The sequence below is a fragment of the Pteropus alecto genome, unplaced genomic scaffold, assembly GCF_000325575.1.
Source record: "Pteropus alecto unplaced genomic scaffold, ASM32557v1 scaffold226, whole genome shotgun sequence".
Taxonomy (NCBI): Eukaryota; Metazoa; Chordata; class Mammalia; order Chiroptera; family Pteropodidae; genus Pteropus; species Pteropus alecto.
In genome coordinates, this window is record NW_006440132.1 from 4,636,556 (window position 1) to 4,657,099 (window position 20,544).

General features: G+C 46.0%; 1 protein-coding gene across 1 annotated transcript in view; it reads left to right on the forward strand.

The window, feature by feature from the left end:
* Positions 1-20,544, forward strand: part of ASTN2 (astrotactin 2) — a 787,984-nt gene that overhangs the window by 729,339 nt on the left and 38,101 nt on the right. Inside the window, exon 21 of the mRNA XM_025050436.1 lies at positions 6,659-6,800. Coding sequence (XP_024906204.1) covers positions 6,659-6,800 — 142 coding nt within the window. The remainder of the gene's footprint in view (positions 1-6,658; positions 6,801-20,544) is intronic.

A 20,544-nucleotide genomic window follows, 5' to 3' on the forward strand; every position in this document is an offset into this window, starting at 1 on the left:
TCTATCTCTGGAGGAGAGAGGAGGCCTTAGTACCACCTCAATCATGTTGACTGAAATTTGAAGAGAGATGGTTTCCCAGTGGGAAACCGGAGTGCTATTAGTAGGAGGATAGGTTTCGAGCAGGTAAGACCAACAGATGTCCACTCGAGGACTGGCATGGGGATGAGCCAGAAGTCCCTTGGCACAATGCCTGACACATAGATGCTCTCAGTAGATATTTGCAAGACCACCGATGTCTTTCTGAGAGGGCTCATTTTCCTGAGAGCCCCTTCTCTCCTGTACTGTGGGAGCCTAGTGCACTTCCGAAAGAGTTCACACAGGAGGCAGGCTGGCTTTCCTAAAGCAGAGTTCGGATGCCAGGCTCTGGTGTTGGGAAGATGGAGTGGATCAGACTTCAACCACTGAAGTTCAGTTTCAAAGAATTCGACAGATATCTTGTAGCCCAGCCTTATGCTGGGTTCTGGTGCCACAGAGGTGACCGAAACACAGCTACTGCTGAAAGCATCTCACAGTCTGCAGGTCAATGTGCAGCAGGAAGAAGCACAGTCTTCGGATCTCAAATCCTGGTTCTAGCCTTTACCTTTCCCAGGAGGATCTGGTTAGGAAAGTTGTTTAACCTTCCTTGAACCTATCTTTTTTATTCGTAAACGCTCAATTAACCTAACTCATTAGGTTGAATTGACTATTAATAGAGACAGGGTTGGTTTGAATGTTTAATCAAGACAATATAAGTAAAACTTATAGTCAAGACTTATAGTCAAAACTTATAGTCACTGCTAATGCCATATAATAAGAGTTAAATAAACATCTCCTTTCCCTTTTCATTCTTCTATTTTCTTTCCTTGCTTCTTCCCTCCCTTCCTTCTTTTCTTCCTTCTTTTTAAAATTACCTCCTTTTGCCAAAAAAAAAAAAAGTGGGGAGGGTTCTAAGGAGTTAGGAATCATCCACATCCACTGTATCTAAAAGCAGCTGACTTTGACCACTAAAAATTTATGAGACAAATCGATGAGACCTGATGGGAGAGAGGTTACAAGCGTGCAGGGGCACAGACATCGGTAGGCCACCCCTGTAGCAGGTGTACCACGTATGTTATCGTGTTCCTTCCCTGCCCAGTTCGCTGACGACCATGTACTTTTCAGATGAAGCAACAGTCTCTGAGAGTTTAATCATCCATTCGTAGATAATATAGTTCATAAAGTGGTGGAGTCTGGCTTCCAAACCGGGTCTCTTCTGCCCCCGCCAAACCAACCCCCTCCCCCCTGCCTCGCTCTGTCATTATGATAAAGGTGATTACCAACACTCGATGTTTTTTTTTTTTCCCATTTAAAATAGCATCATGTTTTGAAAGAAATGTATCAACTGCAGCTGATAGGTGTGAGGCCCTCCAAGATGCGTTTTGTCACTGACAAGGTCTCAGAATGAATTCCTTCATTTGCGCAGGTAAAGGAAAGGTGGGGTAATACAGAGTCCAGCTTCTCCCCGGGCACCACAGCAGGGAGCATCTGCAGTTTAGAGAGAGGTGGGCCCAGGGTGGCCTCTAAATCCCCTTGGCTTTTCCTGAAAAGAGTGTGGAGTCCTGAGCCGGGGACCTTTCCCCCCACCTGGGCTAACTCACTCACTGCTCCCGCCCCTTCCATTTTGGAATTTCTTTGCTGCTTTTTTTCCCAACCTGTTTTCAATTTGCTCTTGTGGCCGGCTTTGACTGTGACCTCGATCAGAAAGGAGAGGGTGAGGGGAGAAAGAGAGAGAGAAGGAAAGAGGATGAAGAGGATTGAGGGAGTGATGAAAGGGGCAGGAGAGAGAGAACTGAGGTAGGGGGTGGGGCCTTTTGCAAAATCGCTCTGTGCTTTGTTGGGTCGGCTCTGAAGCTTCAGCAGAATTGTGATTGACCTTTTCTGTGGCTCATAATGAGAGCAAGGCTCGAGTCTGAGTGGATAAAGAAATGTGTGGGGGTCTGGCCTGAGCCCACTCGGGTTACAGCCCCAGAAGAGCCATAATGGGGAACAGGCACATTCCTGTACAGCGACTCCCAACTCCCTATCTGTTTTCAAGGAAAGAAAAACAGGAAAAGAATGTTAGAGTCTTGGACGGGCATGGGTGAGGCAGCAGCAGCAACCCAGATCCGGGAGGGTTCTCCCATAGCAGTGAACCAGGGAGGAGGGGACAGAGGTAGCCTAAGCAGAGTGTCCTAGTTTAAGGCACATGGACTTCAGAGGCAAAAGAGCTATGTTGTTCTGGATTCTGCCCCAGAGTTGTTACTGAGGCTTGAATGGGGGTGCAACATTCCTGAGACTCTGTATTTCTATCAGGGAATGTGGCAGGGTTTTAGGATTCAAACATTTTGAGCAATAAAACAAGCTTTTTAAAACAGTTTTTTCCCCAACCTAAATAAAACGTGGACCATCAGTATATAAAATAGATCAAAGCGGAGTGGGTCTGGTTGAAGGTTAGTTGTGGGTGTAGAGCAGACAGACTTGCCATTCCTTCTTACCCCTGGAGTTCTGGATATTCTTATTTACAAGTCACTGTTAGACTATATTACATATTGGAAACCTCTGAATCCCTTCTGTCCTCCTGGGCTTTCCATCTTTCTCAGAGATTCCAAGTTTAAGAAGATGGCATGGTGGAAGCATGTGCCTAGCACAGTGCCTGGCACATACTAAATGCCCAGGAAATAGAGTTCAAATTCATGTTTAATAAAGTTGGTCAGAAACTGAGAAGCAAGGGCTCCTGGGTGATTTTGGAAGGTCTTCAGTTCTCAATGATTTTATCTCCTAGGCTGGCTGATATGAATGATCTCATTAGCTATAGGAGTTAAGAGATCAAGCTTTTGTTCCTCTCACTTTGCATATGACCACTTTCCTTCTCTGGGCTTCGATTTTGCCACCTGGAAAAAGGAGTAGGCTGGACAAAAAAAAAATAATCTCTAAGGGTCCTTATCTCTCTCCTCGGTTATAACAACAATAATAACAAAAACCATAATGACAGTTGATTTATCTTTTGAGTTCTTACTCTATGCCAGAGATTCTGCTAATTGGCTTGTAAACAGTATATACTATATTTTATATGATATTCACAACAACACTGTAAGTTAGATACTATTATCATACCCATTTTACATATGAGAAAATAGAATCCATCCAAAGCAAGCTGTAAGTGGAGGTGTACCAGGATTTAATCCTAGGCAGTTTAAACTCAGAGCCCAGCTTCTTAACCACCGCACTATACCACCGTTCAGTCAGTTGTACCTCTGCCAAACACGGAGTATGTGATATTCTGGAACCACAATACACGTGTCGAATTGCATTGACTTGCGTTTGTGCACTGAGAAGCCCCCAGGCCTTTCTTATCCCCCTCCGCCAGGTGAGGAAGGGCAGTGAGAGGCTACTTCATTCACCCACCTCCATCGAGGTTGCATGTAAACCTTCTGGAATGGAGAGCCAAGAAAAGCAATATTACCATTTACTTTATGGGTCCGGTCCGTTCTTATATTTAACAGCCATTCCTATTGTCAGATTACAAGGTGTACAGGGTCGGGGACCATTTCTTTTATTGTTTCATTCCCTAAGCCCATAGACCTAAGAGAGTGGCATGCATTCAGTCACAAATTGAACAGAATTGAGAAAGCTTGCTTTCTAACACTATCATTTTTTTAAACTTTCTCTAGGAGGCAGCATAGTATAAAAGAAAAGGTATGGCTTTGGAGTTAGGAGGATATGAGTTCAAATCTCACCTCTGTCTCTTCCTAAATTCCTGAATTTAACCTCAGCTTTACCATGGAGATGCTAAAATTTAACTCATTAGAATTAAATTCTATGCAGATTAAATGGGGGAAAAAAAGTTTGGTACCGTATGTCAGTTTCCTTCCTTTTACTTCTTTTCATTTGAAGGTCTTTACGTATGGATAGTCCCAGATCGAATTGGACCCAGGCTATCCTTATAATGTCCTTGATATGACTGGTCATATACCCCACATTATCCAGTTTCTTCACTTGAACTACACCTATAAACCTTAGAACTGCGTGCCGATATTTCTGGGGCTTTTATCCATGGTCTAAATTGTTCTGAAATGCATGGAAATGTCTGGGAAGCTATGCCCATTTGAAAATTAATGTCAACCATCTTTTGGCTTGAAGACAATTAATTAGTACAGGCCACAAGCTTACTGAATTCCCTTGTGAAGGGCCAACTCTCTCACTGGCTATCTGGAAACAAATTGAAAAGCAGACAGACATGGATCCAAGCTCAAAGAAAACAAATGGGAGCAGCCAGACATAGAATCCTGAGAAACCAAGAGAAACAAAGCCCTCGCTCCATTCAGTGAATAATCCCATGCCCCCCCACCCACCCAGCTTTTTTCATGTTTCACCCCATACATTGCTGTGCTTCGGTACCTTTTGGAAAGAGACACACTGTTGATTTGTGATTTTATTGTGAAAGAAAGAGGCCTACAGAAGACATAGGGGATGCCAAAATCTGTGATGAAATGGATTGCATTTACCTCTTTATTTTTTAGCAAAACTTCTGGTTCTAGACAAAGAATTTCTTCCTAGTTCCAGCTTTTCTTTCTAGAGTCCAAACTAATAAAAGAGTTATTGGTCCCTTGTTACAGAAAGGAAAACTGAGACTTTGAGAGGTTAAGGGACTTGCAATAAATGGTGGAAATAGAATTCGGTCCCAAGTCTGTCTGGCAATAGCCGCTGAACATGCATGTCACCGACAGCCTCATCCAGACACTCCCTCTGGCATGTGCATATCAAGGCTAGGAACTGTCTGTTGTCCTTTTAAAAAGTGAGAAACAAAAACACTACCCATCATATCTGCTGTATTGGACCACAGGGACCAATATGTTATAGAACTGTTGTTCACCTGAATCCCAGCCATCCAGACAGTTCAGTCGGACAAGTGTTACATGATTCGCTTGTGGGTAAAGAATGAACTTTTCTTTGAAAGACTAACAGGAAGCCACCTGCATATTCTGCCCACCCAGTTCCCTGGGAGAGAAGTGCCATGTGGCTTCTCTGGGTCTCAGTCTTCTCAGACAGTTGGCCAGCATTATTGTCTCATGATGGTTCCATTATACTGGATTATCCTTAAGCCCAAGTAGAGAAGATATAGTCGAATAGATGTCCTCCTTTTGTTTGTTACTAACAATATAAGCAAGTGGAAAATGTGAGACACTCCATATCAGGCATTATGGAGAACAAGGAATCAACAGTTGGGAGGTGTCATATCATCTCATAGTGTGTGGCATAAAATACCTCACATGCCTGTTTTGCTCCTAAATCATCCAATTTTAGAATTGGAAGGGAACTCAGAGACCATTTAGTCTGGCTCATTTACCTGATCTATTTTTAAGTATTTTTTATTGATTGTTTTCCTCATTACAAAAGCAGTATGTATTCATTGTAGATAATTTAAAAAAATAGAGATAAGCAAAAGTAAGAGAGGAAAAATACCCATTATCTCACTTTCCAGACAAAGCCATTACTATGCATTTGCTATATTTTTTCCTTCTCTTTCTAAATAGGTACACATGTAAAATTTCCACCCAAAATTAGATTATTCTCTAATAGTGTAACCTGTTTATAAACTTAATATGTCATGAATATCCTGTCATATAACTTCATATTTTTTCACAGTATCCTTTTTAATGGCTATAAAATATTCCATTGCATCATTAAAGTATAATTGATATTGCTGTTTCTATATTATTGAACATTTAGTTTCTAAATTTTTGCAAGTTTAAATAGTGCTACAATGCCTGTCCTCATGATTTAATCTTTGTGCACATCTGTACTTTTATTTAATTTTTTCAAAAATTCTAGTAGTGATATTCACACCTCCATTTTACAGAGGAGAAAACTAAGGCTCAGAGATGGGAATTTAGTTGCCTAAAGCTCTACAGCAAATTATTAACAGAGCTAAAACAGGACCTCGGGATTCCAAACATTCAATCCTTCTCTCTAGTCTTCATCTATTCTTCAATACTCCTCCCTAGTAAACTTCAGCCACTTTCTAAAATCTAAAGGTGACTCAGAAATCATGGAGTCCAGGGCACTTGTTCTTCCATTGTTCCTTTCTGTCCCATGCCCTTCATCACTAATCAGTCATGGAATTCTTACCTTCTTAGCTGGACCAGGTCTCTGTCCATCTCAACATAACACGCCATAAATCAGAGCCAGTGCATAAGAGTGACCACGTGGCATGAAACCTATTTTATATCCTCAGTTCAGCTCCTTCATTACACAAGGAAGGAAAATTCAATTCCAAGGCAGAATGGACTTGCTCAGGCAGTTAAGAGGAAGTCAGTGACAGTGAGAGGCCAGAACAGTTACTCTGAACAGAAAGCACTGTCTCCCTGTTGCCTCTTCATTCATTTTTATTGCATAATAATTTATCTCAATTGAGCCTTGCTATGATCTTACAAAGGTAGGTCTTAGCATCCCCATTTTACTGTTGAGAAAATTCAGGCATAGATTAAACAGTCACCAGAGCTGTATACTAACCTGTGTCATTTTCATATCTTGTGCTTATTCTGTCCACTAATCCTCCCTGATAATGGTTTTCAAATGCTTGATGGGTTTGGACAACAGCAAGAATGTCTACTCACCAAGGCCCAAGCTAGGAAGCTCATCTTTCTTTATCTCCTTCCAGGTGAATTCCTGAGTTTTGCCGACGACTTACTCTCTGGCCTGGGCACATCTTGTGTGGCAGCTGGTCGAAGCCATGGAGAGGTCCCTGAAGTCAGTATCTACTCCGTGATCTTCAAGTGTCTGGAGCCCGACGGTCTCTACAAGTAAGACGTGCTGGGTGCATGGGGAGTGCGAAGCAGACAGGACGGTTTTAAGTCTGAGAGGCAAGGCATGAATAATCTGGTCAGGCCAACCAAATGTTCCATAGGCCAGCCTGTGTGTGCATCTTGAGATGATAAGGTTTAGAAGTTTCCGTTGCAGATATGTGGCCATAGTGAATCATCCGTGGTTAATGCTGAAGGGCCCGGGGAGGCGAGAACTCAAAACCATGCCACTACTGGTGAGGGATCTGTAGCCCAGAGAGGGGAAGTGGCAAGTTAGCAAGGAGGGCTGTGACAAGAGTCCCTGCCTTGTGTTCTTTTCTCAGTTTCATGATATCGCCTCAAAAAAGCATTATATTAGTATATCTAAAGTATGCATTAAAAAATTTTTTAGTAATAGATTCAGCCAGTCCCTTAGAAATAGCACCATTATCACTTCTTCACAGAGTACATTAGAGTCATTGCATCGAAACTTCTAGAGCTGCAAAAGGAAGTCATTGTGAGACTCATCTATTAATCTCAGAGGGGAAAAGCACTTATTTTTCTTTTGTTTCCCATCTCAATGAGTGTTGCCACATCTGGATGCAGCCATCATAAACTATAGCGTAAGTTCTAGAGACCAGTTCTCTTCATGTACCCTAATTATGAAACTATAGACCACCTTTGTACCAACCCAGAAAGCTGCAGTTGTTAATAAGATGAACATTATTATCACAATGATTAGTTATTCAGCTCATTCAGTTTTTTTCTTTTATTCACTCACTCAGTGATCCATTCACATATCCATCTACTCAATCAATCATCCATTCCTCCATGCATCCCTCTCTTTCTTCCTCTTCTTTTAATCCATCCATGCGTCCCATTCATTCATCTATCTATTCGTGCATTTTATACTCCATCAATCATTCACTTATTTATTCATCGATTCTCCCATTCATTTGTATTTTTATTTACTCATTCCTCACTCCTTTACTTATTCACTTATTTACTTATCTGAGGATCGCCCATGTCTTGGTTCTGTGCTAGGGAATGCAAGTATGTATGTGACTGACACGAAGGTTCTAGCCCCAGATAACTTATAACCTAATGGTGGTATGAAAGGCCACAAATTGTGGATTCAAATCTGGCTGTGACATTTTTAGTCATGTGACCTTAAGTAAGTTGCTGTATCTGTGAACCTCAGTAAAGTAGAAATAATAAAACCTAGGTTGTAGAGTCACATGAGAACTAAACAAGAAACACAGTAGCAAAGTATCTTAAGTATGTGCTCAATAAATATTAGCTCCTCTGCAATCCCTGAATCTCCCTTACCCCCAATACACATCCCATCCCCACTTCCCCTGGAAGACCAGGAAATTTTAAAGACCGTGGTGTTCTTTTGAACACTTGGTATATTCAGCCTCATTGGTGACACCCAACACATCCATGCACTAAAATCGAGGACATCACTGTAAGCTGGAAATCGAGTCTTCTGATTCTGATTCTTCCACTGACTGTCTCACAGATGTTGGGGCCCAAGTCTTATTTCACACAGAATGTCAAAACTCAGTCGGGGACAGTGAGAGCTCTAGGCATGGAATCCCCAAAGTATAATGGGCTTTCAGATCTCTCCCAGTGGGCCATCTGGTCAGACTCCACTGAGGTGGTAGCATTTGCTTCAGGCTTGAAATGACAACTTGGGATTTAAATCTTGAGAGAATGACTCTAAATCTTCTGAATTAGTGAGTGCTGACACCGACCCTTTGAGCTTTAGGGTCACTGCATCTGTAAAATATAAGTAGGTGACTAGAATAAGAGCTATAAGGCCCTAACTCTAAAAACTATGATTATATGAACAAAGTAGCATTTTTGAAAGATTTTTATGGTGTCTGGTTTCCTCAGTTGCTTATTAAGGGCATAGACCGGAGACAGCCCATAGACAGATCTGGGTTCAAATCTTTGCCCTGTGCTTTATCAACTGTGTGACACTGAATGAGCTTCTTAACCTTCTGAGCCTCTTTTTCCTCCTCTGTAAGAATTGGGATAATACAACATCTAGCTCACTGGGACCTGGAGAGGTTTTGATGGGATAATACACAAAAGCTCTATACGTGGTGATGAGCTTCCAGCAGGAGCACAAGAAGTGTCAACTATTATCACTATTGCTCTTGTTGCCCTTGTTATGATAATAAATATCAACTCCCTCCTCCTCTGTTCTCCAACTGCTGGGAGAGATAGCCTTTAGCAGAGAGGGACGCAGCCCTGGCAGGGGGTTCCTATCCACTGAGACTCAACTAGTGTGACATTGTAGGGACTTGGCGTTAGCCAGGCTGGACTCCTAGAGACCCAATATGTAGGAAGCGGTGAAATGTTTTATGGCATCCAAAAAGCAATTAACACTGAGAACTGAGCAATCAGCTGTCATCCTTTGAAAGTGATGGACATTTTCCTTAGCCTCTACTTTCCCTCCCTGCCTGATGCCCCCCACTGCAGCCCATTCCTGCCTCTAGAAGTAAGAACCTTTTTTCTTCTTCTGTCCTGAAAGCGTGCTTGTCATATGCTTGTTGTCCCTGACTCTGAGCACTTCTTTATTTTTTTTTATTTTTTTATTTTTGAAATTGATTGTCTTAATGGCCCTGGGATCTGGGCTGCTCTGACACGAAGCCAGGGTGTCATTTGGACCAGTCTCTCATCCCAATGGCGGCTCTCCTCCCGTGAAGTCTGACCGACTTGGTCTCAAGTTTTAAAATAGTTTCAGTGTCAGTTCTTAGGGTTTCTCCTTTTCTCCTTGCTCGTTCCTTACCAAAATTAGTTTTATTCCTCCCGGGGCCAAAGGGGCGTGTGTGGCAGCAGAATGAGCACAGGCTCTGGGGACAAGCTGAACGGGGGACACTTCCTGATTCCGCCCCGCACTCACAACCTGCCCTGGGGAAAGTCATTTTTTACCACTCTATGCAGTGGTTTCGTCCTCTGGAAAAAGGGGGCTGGTAATGGTTTCTATCCCATAGGGTTATAGAGAAGAGCATCAAGCGAGAAACTTCACAAACAGGGTGACCGAGAACGCCTGGCCTATAGGAGGCCCGCAGGAAATGTCAGTTACTTTCTTCTTCCTTCTTCAGTCATTGGTTGTCAGTGTCTCTTCCAGGGACAATCCTGGAGTTGCTATTCTCTGTGAGACAGGTTGGAATCCCACTAACCCGGGAGAGAATGACCATCCAGGATCTTTGGGGGAAAAATAAGATGAAAATTGAGCATGGGTCCAGAACCCCGTGTTTTAATGAAGTGCAGTCGGGCACTAAACCCCTCATCTGGGCTGTCAGGAGACACGGTGGAAGGATTCAGGGGGCACAGGTGTGGAGGATCAGCCTCTCAGGCAGGACCTCTGGATTCATATACCACTGCCGCCACTTCTGCCTCTGGGACCTTGGGCTAAACGTTCACGTCCGCTTTTTGTTCTGAAATTTCAGCATCTTCAAAACGAAGGGGCATCAGCTCAACCCCAGCTTGAGAGCTCCGGGGATGTGTCCTTTTGCCATGGGATTGCTTCTCGTTCGCTCTCTTCTCCTCCCGAGCTCCGTCCCTTCCGACTTTTCTAAGCCTCTCACTCCTGTTTTGCCCCTCTGCATCTCTGTCCATCTCTCCTTGCCTTTTATTCCCTCTCTGTGTGTTTTCTACGTAGCTCACGGGTTTTGTCTGTCTCTGCCATACCCCCAATTAGTCTTTCTTTTCCTTTCTATTTGTTATTCTCTTAATTTATGTTTCTGTGTCTCTCAGTTTCTCTGTCTTATTTCCTCTTTGAGTTTTGCTCTCGTGTCCCCCTTCTCTCCCCCTCCCCCCACCATCTGGCCCCCTTCCATCCCCACGCCCTCTCTCCACCCCACCTAGAAAAGCGAATTGCTTTTTCAGCCCCTCTGTCCATGTAATTTTACACAGCGCCACAGAGACCAATTGGAGGAGTGAAAGTCAAGGCTGATTTTCTGTCCTAAGCTCACCCTGGTGTAACAAAATAGAACCATCAGCACTCGACCCCTGTCTAAATTGAATTTCCTTGTTTGTTTCACTTGTTTTGCTTTCTGAATGAAAACAAACAAAGAGCAGTAGAGGGCGAGGGTCCGCAGAAGGTGTGACCGGGGGGCCAGCTCTTGCACCCTTGGGTTGTTGGCGCCTATGGGTGACCCTAAGCAGGAATCTCCTCTCAGGGTAGGAGGGTCAGGCCCGGCTGGGCTGGGCATCCGTAGTCCCTACCCTGGCCTGGCCAGAGGCCTAGACGCCCTTCTTGTTGCTGCTCCCCAGTTTCCTATTACCCAAGGTAATTAGCCTCTGTCTTGTCTTGGCCGCCTTGCCTTTTTCTAATCATGGATGACTGCCAAAGGGTCCTGAGCAAACACGCAGCAGCAGCCAGGCCTGATTCCTGGGGTGGGGGACTCATTCCCACATGTTCGGAGGCTTGCCCCAGGCCCGCCGTCACCCCCCTGGCCTCAGTTCTACGAAGGGAGTGCCAAGGGAACCTGGGTACTGCAGCCACGTGCCAAATCTCGCGGTGGGACCAGAGGTTCAGGGGGAGTGCTCCTTCTTAGCAGGGGTGGGTAGAGTGTGAGTAGAGGAGCAAAAGGAACACCAAGGCCCTGGAGAAGGGAAGGCATCGGGAAGAGAGAGCCTGAGGTCAGGATCAGACAGCAGTTTTCTCACTCGGTCCCACTGACACCTGGGGCCAGTTCCCTCCACCTCCTCTGGCCTTGATGTTCTCATCTGTGAAATGGAAAAGTTTAATCTCAGTGAGCTCAAAGACAGGTAAACTGAGGTAGGGGTGCAGACACCACGCCAAAGTCCCAAGCCTCTGTACCTGCTGGATAAATAGTAGTAGTAGTGACAATAATAATTTATTGAGCATTCACTACATGCCAGGAAACTTGTGGAGCATGTCACATGTGCTCTCTCATTTAATCCTCACCCTAACCCTATGTATCTGGTAGTGCTATTATCATCATCATCACCATCATCACTGTCATCATCATCATCATCTCCCATTTCTCAGATGAGAAAACTGAGGCTTAAAGTAGTAAACATTTTGCCCAAAGTCACATGTCAAGAAGAGGTAAAGCTGAGATTCATACCCACGCCGACTCTAACGCCCACCTTCCTTTCCCTGCCCCCCACGGACCGTCACTGTCCTGTCCACTGACACATGCGGAGTTGTCAGCAGTACCTGGTGAGACTGTGAGTGGAAGATTGGAAGAGGGCCTCCTTCCTGCAAGCAACCCCGTTTGCAATGGGAAAACCAACCGGGGATGGGAAGGCCCAGGTTGCAGCCTGCAGACCTGGGGAAGGCACTTCACACCTCATCTTTCTTGTCTGTAGAATGGAACGAATTAATCTCATCCATAAAATGGAGATGGTTAATGCACCTCCCCAAGTTGTTGCAAAGATTTAGTGGGAGAGCAGATGAGAAAGGGCTTTTACATTTTCATCATATGCACACGAAGGATTATTGCGACTCCTCTTTGTCAGAGAGCAGCAACCTGAGGTGCAATTGGACGTTTTGAATCCATGTGCCTCTCCCCGCTCCCTGCAGCACATGCGTAGTTTTCAATTAGGCCTTTGAAATCGGAAGTTGGCTCCAACACCTACCCATTCATTGGCCTCGGACAGATTTCTTAACCTCTCTGTTTCAGTTTTTTCATCTGTACAATAGCATTGTAACGACCTATTTCATAGGACGGTGAGGCTTCAATGGCCTGAAGCATGTAAAGAACACAAGGCAGTGTCTAACTCATCGTCAGTACTTGATAAATAGAGGGAGGGAGAGAGATAGCCCCAGTTATGACTGTCTGTGATTACATACTTTACCTAAGCAGTTGTGCCTGGGGCTGCCGCTGGACACTGCTTTGTTCTCAGCTTTCCAGTGGACAGCAAGTTAAGCCTTTGTCTCGGACACTGGCCCCTGTTCTCATGGCTCCCTGGGCACACTTGCTAGAAATGTACCAGTCTCTTTCTTCCTCAAGGTCTTTGCTTCTACTGTTCCCTTTCCCCAGGCGACCCTCTCCTGGCTCTTCCCATGATTGGTTCCTTGTTCATTTTCAGGTCCGTGATTAAATGCCATCTACTTAGAGAGGCCTCCTTGGACTACATTATCTATAGTAGATCCCTCCTGCGACACACAGAGACACACGAAGCCATGGAACTTACTAAAGCTGTATCGATTTAGTATCTGTTTACTTGTTAGTTGTCTGTTTTTTCTCATCAGACTGTCAGCTGCATAGAGCAGGCTCGGTGTCCGCCTTTTATATCGTGTATCCCTGGTGCCTAGAAAAGGGCCAGATGCCAGCAGAGAATCCAGTAAATAGTTGTTGAATGATTTGAACAAATTTCCAAGTCAGTGCTGAAATCTGGAGGCACTGCTCCCCTTCACTCACTCACACCTCCAACTCACCTTCTCACCATATTCTCAGAGGGCAGCCACTGCCTTCCAGGCCGTGGTCTAGTACCCTATCTCTAGATCTAGCTCTATCTCTCTGTGTCTCTATGTCTGTCTCTCTATCACTTATAAGTCAGATCTAATTTAATCTTCAAAACAGCTCTCTAAGGCCATTACTAGCATTTTTATCCAGCAAGTTAGGCTACTAAAACTCAGAGAGGTGAGACAGCTGAACAGAGACTCAAAACTCGTAAGTGGAGAAACCAGTTTTGAACTCAGCCCATTTATTTCCAGAGCCTGAGCTTGAAATGGTCACACTAGATTATGAGAAGGACGTGACATATAGAAATGATGAGGTCAAGGGGTAGAAGCCATTTGAAGGGATCTCTTGTGCAAAGATCCATGCCCAGATGCATTGAAAACAATATGGAAAACAGATTTTCAGTCCTGGCAGCTACACGGCTACCAGTGAACTCCAGACTTCGTCCTGCCTCTACGGTCATGGCAAGTGCCACACAGGCAGTTGAGCCCCAAGTCTGTACAAAGACCCCCTGCTCTTCCTAGGACTGTATTCCCAGTGCCATTTTTGAGATGCCCAGAATCCCTAGCTCTCTCATCTGCTGAGTTGTTTCCCAGAGTCTACAGACCGCCATGTGTTTCTGCAAACAAGTCCAGGCTCCCAGCCCAACGATGCTTCTCCAAAAGCCCAGGGGGCATGGAGCTTGGATACAGCATTGCTGGCTTCCTCATCACCCCCAGGACACCCCCCTGCCTGGGCACGGCCTGGGCAGCACATCTCAGAAACAGCCAGGGCCACCACCACGGATACTATAATTATATATTAGATGAAATCCCAAAGTTTCCCTTTATTTACATTCCTACCCTACCCTTTTCATTTCCTCTCTTTGCGCCAAGAATCAGCACAGACTTTACTGGAAACAGCATGAAAGTCATCAGGAGCCCTTCAGGGCTGGGTTTTAAAAGTGCTTGCCCAGACTTCGTGAAGCTAGAGACCTGAGGATTATCTTGCCTCTGGCCCTCAGCAGCTATGTGGCCTTGGGCAAGATGTTTCCACTTTGGAGGCCTCCATTAGAAGAAGAGGGATCGAATGGGTCCATCTCAAAGGACCGGTTCATGATTTCAGAGGCTAGGCATCTCAAGAGATAATGAAAGCAAGAAGATGGACTTAGGCCCCCGGCAACTGGAGGGAGAGGCATTTGACTTGGGCAAAAAGCTCCATTCAGCTTAAGGCTCGATACTTCTCTTTTTCAGTTTCAGTGACCCAGTCTGTTTAGTGGGCCTCCTGAGCCAAGTCCCCAGTGTGACCAGACCAGCTTCTGAGGGGACTTTCAGCTCCTTGGAGAAAAGAGATATGCATAGAGGAAGCGTCCATGCTGACCAGGGGCCTGGGCTGCAGCCTCTGGACCAAGGCGAGCCGAGGCTGAGGCCCAAGGTTCATCTAGGACACACCAGGGAAAGAAGCCAGGATGGGCCTGACAATTCCTGTGAAACCCACTGCGAAACTTTCTCAGTCCTTTTTATTCTCTTCAGTCCTCCCTCCCTCCCTCCTTCTCTCCCTCCTTCTCTTTCTCCCTCCCTCCCTCTTTTCCTGCATTCCCTCCTGTTTTTCTAACATCTCTCCTTTTCTTCCCCTTTTGTTCATTTTTAAAATCGTTTCCAACTCTTCTTTTTTTCCCCCTCTGTCTTTCCTTTTACTTTCTTGTCCTCTCTCTGTCTTGGTCACAGACGCCGCCTCCCTCTCGATGTCACTCTGAATTCCCATCTGTCTATCTCTGTTTATGTCTGTATTTCTCTTCTACTTGCTCTCAATACATCTGTCTCTGCCTCCTTTTCTTGATTTTCCTGTCCCTTCTTCGTCTCTGAATTCTTTGGTCTCAGGCCCTCCCTCCTTCTCCCATCCTCCTGTGTGTCCCCCCTTCCCACACACACACTGTGCCTAAGTACAAAAGTCTGGGCCTATTATCTGACTCTGAGGTGAACAGCCAGTTGGGTGTGGCCAAGGGTCCCAGAGCTCAGCAGAGCCAGTGGCCTCTAATGTCCCCAGACTCTAGGTAGACTGTGAACTTGCCCTGGCCACAGTGTCCTACCCTGTTGGTCAGGGGGTGGGGGTGAGGGGGCAGCCTAGTGACTTCAGACTCAATTGCATCAGGTCATGCTGACCTCTCCAAAGTGCACAGTTGGGGCCCCAGAGAGGGGAAGAGCTGTCCTCAGGCCAGAAGCAAACACAGCCGTGCATCCCAAGCCAAGAGAGACTCGTAGAGGAAAAATAACCCTGTTTTTCAGCCGACAGACAGTGAGGCTCCTAAAACCTGCTGGGGACTCTCAGGCAGGCTGTTTCTTTCCTCAAACTGCGTCAGGATTTCATCCAGGAATGGGACGCCAGCCAGGGTTCCAGAGGGACAGGGCACAGAGTGCTCATGTGAACTTGTGGAGGGTGGAGGGATGGGAGCCGAGGCTGGACGGAAGAGCTAGGCCTCGAAGGCCGGGCATAGAAGCTGCACTTTATCCCATAGGCCAAGGGGAGCCAGGAGGGGCTTCTGAGGAGGGATGATCTATATTTAAAACTGTGTTTTATGGTGACAACTCTGACCGTGATATGGAGATTAGGCTAGGTTGAGTTGCGAGTCAGGGAGGCCATCTGGTACAGGTACAAGAGAGGGGTGAAGTCCTCACACATTTGGGGATCCAACAAATAGTGCCCCGAGTGGGGCATACCCTGGGCCAAAGCAGAGCATCATGAGTTCAGCACAGTTCCGGAAACAGCTTTTCCTGTTCTTAATAGCTGACTACATGCAGTACAGCGTGATCAGGAACCCAGGGACATATTTGGGGGTATCACCCATGTGCCTCACACTGAGCTAGGCACTTAGGGTGTGAGACTAACCAAGCCAAGCAAGTTCTCTGCCCTCACGTCGCTCACAGTTGTGGTGGGAAGACAGAAGAGACCGGGAAGTTGCATGAGATTTCACATCACGCCCTGATGGGGAAGCCCGGGGTCTGACGGAACACCAAGGAAGGGCCGTTGACCTAGCCAGGTCTACTGCCAAGTCTTCCTGAGGAAGTGAGGCAGGCGGTGCACTGGGCTTGATAGCGTCTCCCCCACATCCCCACTCCCGACCCAATTCGTATCTAACCCAAACCTCAGAATGTGACCTTATTTGGACATAGAGTCTTTGTAAATGTAATGCGTTAAGGATCCAAATGAGATCACGCTGCATTAGGTTGGTCCCTAAACCCAGTATAGTGACTGATGTCACTCTAAGAAGAGGAGAGGACCCAGAAAGACACACAGAGAGAGAAGGCCAGGTGAAGACAGAGGCAGAGATTGGAGCGATGCTGCCACAAGCCAAGGAACCCCGAATGCCATCAGAAGCTGGAGGAGGCCAGGGAGGATTCTTTTCAAGAGCCTTCCGAGCAAGCCTGGCCCTGGGGACACCTTGATTTCAGACTTCTGGCCTCAGAAACTATGGGAGAATACATTTCAGTTGTGTTAAGTCACCACGTTTGTGGTAATCTGTCATGGCAGCCCGCGGGAACTAATACAGGGATGACAAAGGTTTGAGACAGATGGCAGATTGTGAGAAGCCTGCGTGATGAGAGACAGCATGTTGCGGCAGAGAGTATCGCTAGAGTGTGGAGAGCGAGGGGGAAGTGGGAGAGATGCAGCTACGGAGGCGGGCGCGGCCTCGTCAGCCAGGTTGGAGCCCCGGAGGAGCATGGGAAGTGTTCCTGGGGCATGGTATGAACGAGCTTCGTGGCCGCAGGGAAGAGTTGATTTGCGAGGAGAAGACCAGGCATCCGAACACTGTCCAGAGGAGAGGACGAAGGCCGCCGAAGGCCCTAGGAATGATGTCCCTGAGAGATATTTGAGAGACCCAGACTGTTTATTCAAAATAAAAGAAGACACAGGAGGACGGTCCCTGGTCTTCAACCTTCTGTAGAGCTACGCAGGTGTCAGAGGGCACAAGTGTGTTCACTCTGACCCCAGAGGTCAGGATGGGGTGAAAGGCTGTGAGGGAGGCCGACTTCGGGTCACTATCAGGAAACATGGCCCTCAGTGCCGCGGCAACCTCGTGGGGCCGTGAGGGCCCCATGCTCGGGGCAGCAGAATGCTGAGGGGGATGAGGCAAACTTTCAGCTGGGCTTTGTAAGGAGGGACTTGCAAGTGACAATTTGGGACACCATGGTCAGATGCTTGATAATAGGGAGCAGTAGGGACTGTGGTAAACTACAAATGGAGCAGAGAATACTTAGCTCCAGCTAATCACGAATATGGGAGAATGTAGACCCAATGCTGAAGACTCTTCCAAGCCACAAATCTAAGTGTTTAAGTGAAATCTCTTAATTAGTACCTGCTGGTAACCAACTTAAAATTGGCCACATAAACCCATTCTGTAGCACACAATTACCCTGCAGGTCATTAAGGTAGAATTTCTAGTCTAGATCAACCTCTCGCTGTATAGATGAGGAAGCCAAGGTCCTGAGAGATGCAGGGGCTTCAAAGTCAAGGCAGAGCCAAGATTAACACATAGGGGCCCTGACACCTAAGCCAGGGCTCTTTCCAGCAGGGCTTGACCCCCACTTCTACTTTAGAGTTGCCTCATTATGGGGTACAAACGGAGATAGCTCGGCATAAGGAGAGACCCCTGGGGTGGGGTCGTGAGCCACAGGAGGCCCTGGACCCGGCTTTGCTGCCCACAGCCAGGGGTCTTGGGTAAAGAGCTTCCTCCTTCTAAAGTTCAGTTTCTCCCTTGTTACAGTGAGGGCATTGGATGGAGAGGTCCCTTTCTTTGCTGACTTTCTAGGACTCCAGGAACTCTCAAAGATAGGTATAGACCCAGGCTAGAAGCTAGGCCTCCTAGCTTTTCCCCGCTCCCACTCTCTTGGCGGTGGGTCTGTCACTGCGTGCTGGGGGGCCACCTGCACAACCAACCCTGACTCTCACCCGCGACTCAAACTTCCATCTGTGAAGGAGGCCATTGCTGTTCACAGTCTTGAGGCCATCATGGGAAATGTGTTCTCAGACTGCAGGGAGTCACCATGAATGATGCGTAGAAACTCAGAGGCAAGACGGAATCCAGATTTCTGGCAGATTTTTAAAATATTTTTTCCTGCGCTGTTCTCCTTTACCCCAAGGACAGACTCCCCCATGTGCCAACAACCCTATTCTGCTTCCCCATTTGAATCACAACAGAATAGAGCTTGAGGCCTCAGGCATCATTGACCTAAACCTTCTCTCTCTTTAGGAGAAACTGAAGCTCAGGGAGGACGTGGGCCCTGCCCTCATCACTCAGAGAGCCAGCGCCAGAGCTGGGCCGGATCAGGACTCTGACTCCACTATAGCCCCTGGTTGCTCTCATATCCTAGATCCAGGCATACACGTGCCCTTGATCACCTTGGGTATCTGAGGGGCTAAGAGTCTTGGGTTTTGAGTCAGACCGTCCTGGGATCAATTCAAATTTCAGACCTTTTCTGGCTGTACAAGCTACTTATTTTCCCTGGGTCTCCATTTTCACATCCGTAAGGTGAGGGTATTGCTACTTCCTACGTTAGAGTTTCATTGTGAAACGGAGATAGTTAATGCATGCAGAGCTCCCAGGCATAGAATGTCCCGCACACAGCAGGTGCTCAATATCAAGTGCATACCTGGGACATATGAGATGGTCCTTTAGTAGGTCTTCATCGGGGAGGGCCTTGAAGAAGACTCTTGATTGGCTGATCGTCCTGCCCACCCTGTAGCTGCTTGCATCTCACTGTTCTCTGGGGCGTCTCCCAGTAGCCCTTTGGACAGGAAATGTGACAAATTGGGCATTGTTTTCCCCAAACATCTGACATAAGAAGAGGTGCCTCCCCACCTTCTTTTTTTTTCCTTCTATTATTCCTTGAACCCATCCCTAATATAGTTCCCATGATTATAGAAAGTTAAAATTGTCAGGGGTCCAAGCACAGGACTGGTTTTAGAATCTTAAGGAATTCTAAATTCTAAACTCTAATGCCATCTAGTAGGTCCTCAATTCAGCAAACACCAAGGTCAGTAAAGGATGTCGCAGGCTGAATGGATGGAGTCAATCCTTCATGTAAACATCTGTCGCTCTTAGCCAAGGACATAGCAATGACATGGCCTCTGCCTGCTAATCACAGTCATCATCGACCATTCATCAAGCTGTTTCTACCTACCTTGTCTTGTGTTAGGACTTTTATGTCCACTAACTTTTTGAACCTTCACAATATGGTACCCTCTAAGGTAAGTACTATAGTATCCCCGTTTTACATATAAGGAAGCAAAGACAGAAAGTCTAAATGACTTATTCAAAGTCATCTGATCAGTAAATGGCAGAACCATGTGTCTAACACAGCTATCTGGCTACAGAGTCCCCACTTGTATATTCTTGTGTATTCTTCATAATGGCAGTAGTGTGGCTGAAATTTGAAATCTTGTGGCTCAGATTGAAAGAGCTTTGCCCAGCATTGAAGATAAACATGTAAGCAGCCAGTTATCCTGGGGTAGAGGGTGATTTGCCTCATAATGAAGGCATGGGAATTTTGAGGAGGTTGTGGTCTCTGACAGCCAGTGTACTTGGGAGAGGTGCATGTGAGCTGGGGCTGGAAGAATGGATAGCATTGACCACGTAGAATCAGGGAAGTTATTGCATCACAGGCTGAGAGAACAGCTGAAATAAAGACCAAGAGACGGGAAGTTGAAGGGACATATAAGGAAATAGCAGAAAGTTCAGGATAGTTGAGATGTGTGATATATGAGGTTGGAGAAGCAGGATTTGCAAGGCCTTGTAATGCAGACTAAGGAACCATTAATTAATTTTGGACAGCAGTGAGGAGGCCACATTTGGGTTTTAGAATAATCTCTGTGGAGTATGGGTTGGCATAGGGAGACTTAGGGGCCTGTTATAATAGTCCTGGTAAGAGACGGTGAATCTGGAATTACATGAAGAGGAGGAAGTGGATAAAGAGAGTCATAGAACGTGGGGTTGTTTTGCTCACAGTTTTCTTTGTAGCAACCAACAAGCCAGCTCCATTGAGAAGACATATCATGGAATCTGAAATTTTAAAATCTGGGTTCAAATCCTGACTCTACCATTTTGCATTTGGGTAACCTTTGAAAAACTGCCTAACTTTTGAGACCAAGCCTTTTCCTGCATCCAGAAAGTAGGAGTAATACGTTCTACTTCAAAATGTACAAGTGACATTTTTTTAAAAAGTACTATGTTTGTCAATTTCTGGCACCTAGTAGGCTCTTTATTCATATTAACTTTCTCACATTCTTTCCCTTTGCTTCAGTCTTATTGCAGTGAGCATTCATATTTATTCTCTTTC